General features: G+C 31.4%; 2 protein-coding genes across 5 annotated transcripts in view; one reads left to right on the top strand and one right to left on the bottom strand.

Moving 5' to 3' along the window:
* P5cr-2 (Pyrroline-5-carboxylate reductase-like 2) overlaps nucleotides 1-12,520 on the top strand; it is a 379,085-nt gene that overhangs the window by 313,034 nt on the left and 53,531 nt on the right. The window lies entirely within an intron of this gene.
* LOC146529641 (uncharacterized) overlaps nucleotides 1-12,520 on the bottom strand; it is a 110,307-nt gene that overhangs the window by 57,662 nt on the left and 40,125 nt on the right. For 3 of the 4 annotated variants that reach the window (XM_085201655.1, XM_085201658.1, XM_085201656.1), the window contains exons 2-3: nucleotides 7,907-8,014; nucleotides 357-459 (exon numbers count right to left, since the gene is read on the bottom strand). In XM_085201655.1, coding sequence (XP_085057781.1) covers nucleotides 357-459; nucleotides 7,907-8,014 — 211 coding nt within the window. Of the gene's footprint in view, nucleotides 1-356; nucleotides 460-7,906; nucleotides 8,015-11,189; nucleotides 11,272-12,520 lie in introns of those variants that run through there. The other variant, XM_085201657.1, reaches the window with a different exon arrangement.

Raw genomic sequence — 12,520 nt, 5'->3', positions numbered from 1 at the left:
CGAAGTAGCGAACAAAAGAAATTAGTTTTATGGGGATTATGAAATATTGAGAATAGTATATATTGAGGACGTCGTAGCGCAATAGCACAGCGTGTAACCCCACGGTTGTAGGTTCGTTTCCCCCAGGGGGGCATGAATTATTTAATATTTTCATTTCCTCATTAATAGTTCCGCCATTCGACATGTAATATCGAAAATCTTTCATAAAGTTAGGAACGGAGTGACTTAACAATTATTTTCTCCTATGTTATATGCGGGATGGAGCGTAAAGCTAAAAAACAACAGTGCTTTATGCTATAACAAAAATATATATATTAACTTTATTATTAACAGATTAAATAAGTACGAATGTATACCTTTTTTAGTGGCTGCGTCGACTGTCGCACCGCGCTTTAGAAGCTCCTCGACTACAGAAATGTGGCCATCTTTGGCGGCTAAGTGTAAAGCATTGAGACCATTCTGGAAAATAATGGAAAGTATTGTTTTTATATAATTAGGAATGCTCCATTTGGACAAATTAAATATTTAGTGTTTTGTTAATATTGTAGAGAGAGTAGCAGACTGAGACTGACTAAGACGGGAAGAAAAACCGTATCTAACTCAAAACTATAATATGAAATGGTTTGCCACTTCAGAAGTATTTTATTTAAAAATATGGTTGGCTATGGTTAAAAATTTTACAATGTGATTCTTTTATAAATTTATAGCATTGTGTTAGTTGTTTAGTATAAAGTAAGAGGCATAACAAAAGCAGTTATTGTTAAAATACGAGTATATAACATAATGAATGAGGCTGTATTCACATGTTTTACGTTTCATAATATTTTTATGTAAAAAACTGCCTCTACAATACAACGTTACTATAACTAAATTTCGGGTGAAAATTTATAACAAAGTGCCACTGGTTTTATTTCGCAATATTTTCAATTAAGTTTATCGAGTTTTAAAACAGGTACTTTCATAGCAAATTAAAGGCAAGCTTATTGTTTTGTAATATATAACATCTAGATTCTACCATTACTACATTATCCGAGAATTACTTTATTAGCTTCATTCTTTCCCGCATATTGAAGGCGTAGTGTTTAGATACTCTTGATTCTATGAATCGCCTAATGTTAGAGACATTGCGCATCTTTTTACCAAAGCGAGGAAATGAAAATATTTCATTCTCATGAGTGAGAATCGAACTCACGATGGTCGCGTTTTATAAAAAGGTAATAAATAGCGTCTGATTATAATCAGACGCTATTTATTACCTAGGCTACCACGAGAGTTATTTCGTGAAAAGGCTCGTACGATAATATTACCTTTTAAAATAAGACTTTTATTAGATGTTTAAATTCTAAAAAGGTATATTGGTACACAAAATAATTAACTATTATTATTTAACTGACAACTAACGTTTTTAACTATTAATCGCAGACTTAAAGGTACGACTGGTATATATTTATAGCAAGACTGTGCAAGTCATGGCACCTGTGAATTTGTAATGGATCCTAGCTACGTTTGTGCAGTGGAGCTGAACAATTAGTTACTCTGAAGGTCGTCTCCATTCACAATAAAAATATTAATTATACATTTGAATACCATCTTTGAAATTATTCAATGATTTTAAGGTAGGAAGTTATTTTCCATTGTATAATTGGCAATAAATGTTTTATTTGCATAAATAATTAAAATAAAGTTCAAATTAATCAAAAATATTAAATATAGGTATTTATTACATTCGTTTCGATAATTAACCATGAACTACTTCACAGACGGCTGTGCAATGGATGATAAGAGCAAGAAAGTTGGAACAACAAGCATACGAGAGAAATTAACTATTAAAGTAAACAAAAAACTAATATATGATATATAAATCATGATAGTACACAAAAAACCTTACAATATAAATATAATATAAAACAATAATTATTGAGTAACGCTAAGTTCCATACAAATCTCTTATACAAAATGTACATACATACTAACAAAGACATTTTTTGATCTGCAGTTCAACCCAATCTGCTAACATAGCATTCTCAACATCGACATACCGAAGTCAGGAATAATTTCACAATGCATATTGTTCTCATACCTACAAAGTACCTACATATTTATATATATGATTTTGATTTTCCACACAAGCTAACAAAACATAACCGTGACACACTTGTATGCAAAACGATACGATCACCGTGACACTGAAACGCGGATGTATGTTAATATGGTGGAGCTATTTCTGTAAGTGAATTAATGCAGCGGAAGTTCATACATTTCTGGCGGAGATAGATCATAAAATATTTTAGATTGGGTTTTGACAAGCTACGTAAATACGAGCAATGTTTTATAATGACACGGATTAAATGATATGCGCGGTGGCACGATTGTGATGGATTCGATTCCCACTCATAGAAATTATTATACTTTAACCGAGAGATATAAAATTTCCAGGCTCCTAGCTTCCACCTGTGCCACGTAATAATTTAAAAAAATATAAAATGACGAGAAAATATAAAATATATGTATATAACATTTTAAATGTTTCTTTCTGTATATGCCACAATTGAGGTAAAACTTAAAAAGAGATTTTTATAAAGGCTTGGAACATTTTGAGTTTACTATTTAATAAATAGCAGATAGCAATAATAGTATTTTCATATAAATTTCATGAAGATAACAGGAACCAGTCGATATATGAGTAGGTACTGCAAGGAAGCAAGCTCGTAGATCATGAACGTCCGTCAAACGCAAGCGTAATTGGTTACATTTCTTTTGAAGTATGTATAGTAATGCTGGGGAGCATAAATAGTGGTCCATAATTTAGTTCTTAAGATTTTTCTTAAAGATATTAATTTTATAATTAACTAGCGGCCCGCTCGCGGTTACACCCGCATGAACTATGTTATTATTAATTTCTGTCTCCATGACTACGTCCTAGTGACGTCTATACAAAATTTGAGACTCCTAGCATTTGTAGTAACGAAGTTTCATACAAACTTTCGACCCCAAAAACAACCCCTTAGAAGTCGAATATTGCAAATTCCCGTCTTAGCGAGCACGTACGTCCTGTAAGTAACTCCTATGCAAAATTTGAGATTCCTAGCACATGTAGTTTCTGAGATTTCGTGATGAGTGAGTGACCTTTCGATTTTATATATATAGAAGATTTATCACTAGATTTAATGTACTAAGAAAAAATCAAATTTTATTTTTAATTAACTACCTTAATTAATTACCTATTACCAACAATAGAGCTAGTAAAAAGATAATTGAAAAATAAACAAAAGAAAAAATAATTATGTTTTATATGCTTCAATATTTCCTCTCCATTCAGATTGCAATACTTTGAAAGAAAAGTAAATGTCTGTTAAAAATAAACAAAAAAAACATACAATTATAATAAAATTTTGACACCCTACACAATAACTATTATGCCCATACAATGTAGACTAAAAATATAGGCATTAACAAATAAGAAATAACCCTTTCAAAAGCCGTTATTATACAAATTATAATGAAATAGCCGGGGAACTGTGTATAATTACGAGGGTGATTGGTCCCTAGACCGCAAAGTGAGTTAATAGGTCACCCGGTTCTAGTCTTGGCTGTGGATGCACTTATGGTGCTATAGAACTGATAGATACTGCGGTGGGGGACTATTACTTTGATGTTACTGCTGATGACGACTTTGATTAGACGAATGTCTTCAAAGAAAATGTCTTCGTTCGATTGGATTTGAATTATGAGTTTTTTTTAGCTTCTCACGCTCGCTTGCAGAGAGAATCTAGTATTAAGACAGTGTTTTCGTTACTAGATTTAGTAAATGAAAATAATAATTAATAATTTATTTTTAATTCCCCAAGTCATTTTCTCGAGTGGGAATCGAGCAGAGTACCATATTCAATTACACGGCCTCATTGAGGCCCTCCTAGCGCAGTGGCGCAAACGTGTGCTTGAATGAGTTTATGATTGTGTATATTATATGTATTTGACCCTTTTCTCTAAATATATAGAAATTGAGTGGTAAACGGCATTACTTAATCTTGCATATATATTTATCTTTTGATTGCAATAAAGTAATAATATATACATCTATTAAACTACATAGGAATATACAATACATACACGTCCAATATGCGACTCAATAAACGTATTACTAATTGATAGCGTATCTACTAGTTAGACATATCGCTATATAAAAAATCTAAAATCTTTATTATGAACGTGGAAAACCAAATTTAATCAAGAACTTCGCAAGAATTCCATAACTTGTCTTATTTCCCAAAGGTCCTTTACATATTTTCTTTCTCATTAAAAAACTAGCGACCCCCTTGCGGCTTCGCCCGCTTTTACTACTGGATTATTCATATAATGTATAATGTGAAAATTAATTAAACCCTAATGCAACCCGCATTTTCGTAGTTTCAATAAGGATTTTCCAATTGTTTTACACAGCAAGGATTTTTTAGTAGGTACCGTAATTTTAAATCTGTGCTACTAATCTTTTCAAGTACTTATTAAAATATATTTAAACTAGTGGGCCCGGACGCGGCTACGCCCGCGAAAATATAAGCCTAAATCATTAAAATAAGTTAAAAAATAATAATAAGTGGAGATTTATTATTAGAAAAAATATCTGAGTAACCGAAATGAACAAACCAAAGAAGTAAAAGTAACTAAAGGAAATTCTTAATATTAGAAAAAAAAACCTAAAGTTTGCTGTGCGCGCGTACTAAACATTTTTCTATATTAAATAATTATTAATTTTTGCGAACAATATTAAATAAAATCTCAAATGATTAAAATTACGATATTTTAAGTGTATAACATCGGTATAGATAACCGAATTGAGATAAATTAATTATAAGCAGCAAATAATTACATAAAAAATAATAGTAATTCGAAAATCTATAAAAATTTACAAAATCATCAAAGTCATCCGCCCGTTCGCGTCGGTCATACTCATATTATGCCGCCCGAAGGCTAGGTCATTTGGAATCAGTCACATCTTAATTATTTATTAGAATGTTATACAGTAAATTATAGTTTCCATCTAGATGAAATGCTAAAAGTGACTATTATATTTATTTTCATAAGGATGAATATAAATTATAGAAATCATCTAATTTTTGTTAATGATTTGTATAAAAAGATTTGTATAAATCTATATCGGCGTGCACCATGTATGCATTAAGCAAACTCACTGTGGGTGACGTTTTCTTAAAACAGCAAACTTTGCAAGCTGTTGCTTAGCAACGCGTAGCGACGATTGTTATTAACATGGCGGAATAAATTCCTTGTCAAATTAATTATTTTAATATATTGGTATATAACGAAAATATTACAAATATGAGAAAAAAAAAGTATCCTATGTTCATCCCGGGACCCTCAAGTATCTCTATATGAGTATTTTATCACAATTAAATTAGCGGTTTGGCCCTGATTGCGGAAAAGACAGACAGACAGACAGACAGACAGACAGACAGACAGAGTTACTTTCGAATTTATAATATAGGTATGGATTACTATTTTTAGATAGTTAAATGACTATTTTTAAACGGAAGAAATTATAAACAAAAGCCTACCTACTAATAACTACTACAAAAAATGTGAAACCAAATATATCGCGCTTAAATAATACATTCAACTCTAATTATCCAATACGTGCAAACGCTTCTAAATCTTCGTTGCTATAAAGGCAGGCGGGTTTTTTTTTTGCTTGTGGGTGAGGAGGGTATTCTGTCCCTGATGAAAAGCAAGCACTACGTGGCTGCCTGTGAGGAAAATTAAATAGAATGCATCGGCCGGGAATCAAACACGGGCCGCCCGCGTGGCAGGCGAGCATTCTACCACTGAACCACCGATGCGTGTAAGGCAGGCGGGCGCGGCGGACGCATGGCGAGTGGCGAGCCGTTTCGCAGCAAGGATTTTTTGATATTGTAACAACTTCTAAAGTACTTAAAACAGTAAAGACAGTTTTGATCTACATTAAATGGCCAACGTAACTAATATACTTATTTATATGCTGAGAGTAAGGGATAAGTGAAACTTGAGTCGATACTGCTGAAGTGTCAACGACGTGATGTGTCAACAATTAAATGCGTTTTTCTCTAAAACTATTCGCAATTTCGAAATTGTGTAAAAAGCAAATTTTATCTTCGTTTAACGTAGAAAATTAATAAAGTATTTTAAAGGATAAGGATTAATACCATTATGGAAAAATATCCCTCACAATAAAAAATATATTGAAATTATTATTTTTAGACAGAAATATGATCACTACACGTTATCCTTAGAAGATAAAAATATGCTCTCGCGGACTTTTTTGTAGATCTCATTGAGAGGAACAATACTCCAGTATATTTTTTTCATGTAGTACTTACCATTAAAGCAGCGCATGCGCGAAAGTGTCTCAGCGGGTAGGACTTTATTCATATTTTTCGTATTTATGTTTATTTACATAAGAATGCACAAATAATAAACTATATATAAACCTTCTACGAAAAATACTCGACCTAATGGTGAAAACCGCAACAAAATCCGTTGGGTGGTTTAGAAGAAGAAGAGTTAGAAACAACAGACAGACACGAAAAGCGACTTTGTTTTATAAGATATAGGATAGGATAGGATATAGGCAGTAATAACGTCTTTGCAACATAAAAATATACAACATTCATTTGAATTATTTAGATAGTTCTTGCGACTTAATATAAAATAGTAACAATTTAATATAAAATTATTACAGTAGCAAGAACTTTTATCTAAGGGGCCTATTATAAATGTGCTTTCAGAGAAGAATAGAGCTTTTCCTAGAGGACTACAAGTGAGTTATGACTTGACCCGATTCGTCTCGGGACTTGGCACCGATATCGATCACGTCTGCGAGCTTACAGCTGCCCATGTGTCACAGGATCAGGTCGTAAAGCTTATTATTATATTATTCAATATGTATAATTGGAAAATAACATGGAAATTTACGTAAAATTAAAACTATAAACGAAAAGGTTGTAGGTTCGATTCCTACTCAGAAGAATGAACTATTTTCATTTTATCGCTTTACTAACAAGACTCCAAAATTGAGCGGAAAATGGGTAACAGAGTTCCCTGACTCCGAGATATTGCGAGATAAATGGCGGAACTTAAAGCCACACTTTGTCTTATTGGAAGAGAAAAATAAAAATTATTTAAATATGATTAAAATTATTATTAAATATTATATAAATAAAAACTAAAAACCATTTAATTATCAATACTCTAATTGAAAAGTGTGTTCTAAATGCAAATATCTCAATATCATAGAGTCAATTAATTAGTCGATCGTATTGTGGTAATACTAAATTGTAGGGATAAAACGGTTTAACTTTTGACAAGGGTTGGATTTGGTTGTTAATTTAAATAGGCTCCAGTCAAGGCTAAATAGTGGTTACATATAACTTTGGCTAAATATGATAATTACTTTACTAGAGCCTTATTGATATGTTGAACATAAATTATAACTTACAAATTTATATTATAATCATATATATTAAATATCTACGTAGAATCGTTATACAATTAAAACTGATAACAAATCTTTAATAGCCAATACCTACCTACGACTGATAGATTTCCTTTGTACCAGAGATCATTGAACTAAACAAAAACATTCAAAGCTAAAGCGAGATAAAAATAAACAGTAAGTACAGTCGTGGATTAGGTATAATTAATTAATTTTGGTGCTAGCTTATTTTTTTGTGACAACAGCAAAAGTTCGTACTTTGGAGGTGCTTGTTTTTAGAAATACACTGTTTTTGCACTGACGAGAGAGCTGACGAAATAAAGTATATAAGAATTACCAATATCAACTTACCAATATATATCAATATAATATATCATAACAATATGTCATAAAAATATATATAAATATATCATAACAACTTACCGAATTACATGTGTTTATATCTTTTACAGCACCGGAGTCGAGTAAGTCGACTACTGTGTCGAGTTGACCGCCGCGAGCCGCGCGAAGGAACGCTGTGTTTGGGTCTATCTGGAAATAAAGAAAATAATTCATCAAATAAAGTATATAGAAATAAACATTACGTTACATACGAGTATATGATTTAATAACTATTTTATATGTTAATATCAAGATCTAATTTCGTTAGGATGTTAAAGTTATTTCCGGTTCAGTTAAAACAATGTTTCTAGATACCCTGCTACATGCGGGATACAGCGTGAAACATAAAAAAAAAATCTGCTTTGAACAAATAACTTCACTTCTGCTCCATATCCCAAACGTTAAATTGTTATTATACGCTTTCAAACGGTATCTGGATTAGTCAAGTCGAGTCGACATTTACTTTACCCCAGTCGTCATGATTGATTCAATCGTGACTATGCTCTATTGTAGTTCTTGTTATAAGAGCTATGGGGTATTGGGGTGTTAACTGTTAAATAGCTATTTAAAAGCTATAATACTGGTTTAGTACAGTGATTTATAGTTAAGTAATTTATTATTATTACTTTATTAAAGGTTTAAATTTTCAGATTGTTTTAACTAAAAATATTCAATTAAAAGCCTTAATTAATTCTCAGTCGCCTTTTTTCAACATGGACATTTATAATTCAAACGTCTATACGGAGATGAACTTAAGTCCTATAGAACACTCAGTTACTAAGCAGTTACGAAATGAAAGAAGCAAAATCATTAGTTAATATTATTTCAAAATACTCAATGATATCAAAACATTTCTTTACTGTGCTATCTGAAATTTACAAGAATTGGTCGTCAGTCGTCTCAATATACCTACAGCAATTCTAACCTCATATGGGAATTAGACGCAATTGTACAATCAATTATGCATATAAATAGTGTATTTGTGATGTATCAATAACACATTCCAGAGAAATTTTCTTTTGAGAAGTTTCTCGGAGTTTGCTAAAAGCAACAATTTTAATAAACATCGACATATCATTTAATAACACAGTTCACGTATATATCTACTATACCATCAAAAACACCTGTAAAAACTAGACTAGCCTCGATGAAGTTCTTTATTTCTCTAAAAAGTAATGAAGTCTCTAGGTAAAGCCAAGCCAATTCTAAGATTTCTTATTGCGATTGATGGTCAAATTATAATAGATCCTAATATTTAAAATATTCGTAGTACAATTGCAAATTAATTTGGCACTTATTTATATTTTTATCAATTATTAAAAAGGCAGCCTAATGTGAGAGTCCAACGTTTGAGACTACCATCACAAAGAACTTTAAGAGAAAATTTGTTCCGTTCACCCAATTCGTGATGACCGCTTATTCTCACAAAGGCGAGCTCTAGCGTACAAATTATATGAAATCTGAGCATAACCTATATTTATAATGTACTTCATTGAATTTTTTAAAGCTTATAATTCTTAGCTATACATGAATAAAAAATATATTTAGTACAAGCATAAAATATTGAGAGAAGTTCATCAAAATTCAATAGTGAAAATTGCATTGAATCGGTAAAGCCGTTTTTGAGATTAGTGTGTCCAAGCGCACTGAGAAACAAAAATAAAAAAAATCGTGGTTTGGGGTTCTGTTGCGTTGCTAAATACCCCCAATAATAGTTTTACTCCCTCTCTCATACAGACACCGATCACTCACATTTTTATTATATATAGTTACATTTTTTTTAATAAAAAATATGGCAAAATCTATATAGGTATTAGGTAAACATATAACAAAAAAGTAATGGAAAAATTGCTACACAGTAAAAAAATTTATAAGGCGAAAAACATCGAGCTATAAAATTCTAGATTTTATCTTAACTGATTACAGTAGTAACATTTACTATTTTACAACGAAAATTTTTGTAAATAAGCACCTATTGTGTATAGAAATATGTAAATAATAAATAATAAATAATTTCTTTTTCAAATATATATAAGTGTATATTATATATATATATTTGAAAAAGAAATTATTGATTTTCTTTACATATTATAAACATTAAGGAAAATAACAATTCCAGGAAGTGGATTGGATGGTGGATTGGATAGTGGATTGGATGGTGGATTAAGGAAAATAACAATTCCAGGAAAGTGTAATACAGCTTGTGAGAATTTTTGAGAATTTTGTTACGTTCTTACAAAATACAATCATTTATTTTTATCCCATAGAAATTAAAATACAAAAAATCTCCCATTGTTATAACAAAACTGAAGCCATTGTTGGACCAAATTAGTCTCAATAAATTGGGGTTTAAATCAGATATTTAATTTTTGAAATTTTAAGTTTTGTATGGCAATGGCTTACGCCACAAATCTAGTAATAGCAAAAATCCTAAAAGAGCTTCGCGTAAAAGCTAGATTACCATTTTTTACAATTTACATGTATATCAAATCCAAAGAATATATAATAAAAATCGGTCACTACCATAAAATCCCATAGCTCCACAACTTTCTTTGTGTATTATTATCTCAAGTAATGTTTTTGTCGGAATGTTGTCGATTAGTTACAGAATGTTCAGATTCGATTTGTAATGGAGTGTTAGGCGAAGCATAAAAAATTACGATCATTTGAAATATCTGTAAGAATACTAGTGATAATCATAAAAATAAACAGTAAACAATATTAATTCTGAGTTGCAATTCAGTTGGGACGCGTTCTCATTGAACGTTTAGTCGCGGGTTCAAGCCCTCATAAGGAGAATTATTTTTAAGTACAATAATTCTAGGTATAGCAAGTTTGACTTACGGTACCAATATCACGACTTACGATTTACTTTAAAAATATATTTCCTAAGGCATATCCGTTAGTAATTTCTATAAGCTGCGCATTTCTTTGTGCAATCGTAATAAGAATGTTGTTTTTAAATTTCACAAGCCATTATCAACAATGAGAACTGAGAAAAGAGAACAAGTAAAAACGTAATCCTCTCGTAATTGAAAAAAGTTATAAAAACTAATGAAGACAACGTTCTACAGAAGATGACAAGATATTTCAAGACTTTTTTAAATATTTCATTATGTAAATTGCAAATCCTTTTCTCAAGCAAGCAAGCAAAAGCGAAACATTTTATTATAAAAGAGCCCTTTAATATTATTTATATCACGAAGTTTTGCCGTATATTTTCCCCACTTTTATAAAAATACATTTTTTTTTCCCCAAATTCAAACAAAAACAGCACTTCACAATACCCCATTCTACACAAAAATAATTCAAGATATGAACCAACCACCAGCGTGATGGAATACACGCGCCTCTCGAGCGGCAGTATACGCGCGCCGCACCACACCGCCATGGCGGCACTGCGCGGGAGTCGGCGAGGCTGTTACGCGCCAGTGGGTACTGGGTATAGCGACAATATACACCGTGATGTTGGATTTGCTCTACTCCCTGTTGATTTGGATACCTTAGAGACTACTCTACTTACTTACTATTTTTAGTTATTATGATATTGAAAAATATTGCAAAATTTTCAATATAAAGAAAATTTTATTTGGTCCTTGTAAATACAAAGGCGAATTTTTCAATTTTTTTTAATAAAAAAAATATTTATAATGGCAATAATACGCCTCGTTATTTAACATTGACTTACGAGACCCTTGGGATCGCCAATTTCAGCACGTTTGTCATGTTTTGCATTAGTTATTCACTTTAATACTGTTACAAGTATGGCATTAAGGAGTTTTTCTTTTTCTTCATTTTCCTTGGGAATCCGTATATTTCTCAAAGGAAATTGAACAGGGAGAAAAATTCTTAAACATTTTTTTTTACTTTAAATGCTTGAATAACAAAAAATAAAAAGTTTTATAGTTATTAAAAGTAAACTAGCATATTCGCCATGTTCATTAGAAAGGGCAGGAAAAACATGCCAATCAAAGTTTCACATTGCCCTCATAGATCATTAACAAAAAATTGGTATCATCTTCAATTCCATAGCTTATTAAAGAAAATTGAATGAACGTTGTATACAAAAAGAACGCAATAAGTATCATTATAGAAAGATAATAATCAGTGCCGTTAGAAAGTGCAGTACGGCCGGCAAATTGAAGTACAGACTCATCAAAGTGGAATAAGGTACTTATTGGCAAATAGTCTACGGATTACAAAGTATTATTATAAAACTTGACAGCTTCCAAAGCAATCTTGATAGCCGCCAGCCAAGTCACGATCTAATCGACAAATAAGAAACCGCGCTATTGACTCGATTAATTGCTTTCAAATATTAATTTAATATTTATAAATGTAGAGCTTTTGTGTGCTTTTACTTAGTAATACTTGAAAATTGAAAGATTTTTCATGAAAAAGAAAACTATTGTAGACATCCAGATCAATTCAAACTATGCCACTAGGTAGCTATAGGAAAAATATTAAAGTTTTTAATCAACGACAACCCATATTTACGACAACAGATACCGTACACCGATACAATCCAATTTCATGATTGTATTTCATTTGACGCAGTAAAGCTTGCATTTGATCAAAATCAGCTACAGTCCAAGACCGTTAGATTTAATAAAAAAAAGGAGGCCCTTATTTGTAGGGCGTCCAGATGGTCGATAG

Source organism: Heliconius melpomene, chromosome 18, assembly GCF_056956725.1.
Source record: "Heliconius melpomene rosina isolate 202511_hmr_F chromosome 18, ASM5695672v1, whole genome shotgun sequence".
NCBI lineage: Eukaryota > Metazoa > Arthropoda > Insecta > Lepidoptera > Nymphalidae > Heliconius > Heliconius melpomene.
This window is presented reverse-complemented; position numbering and strand designations above follow the sequence as displayed.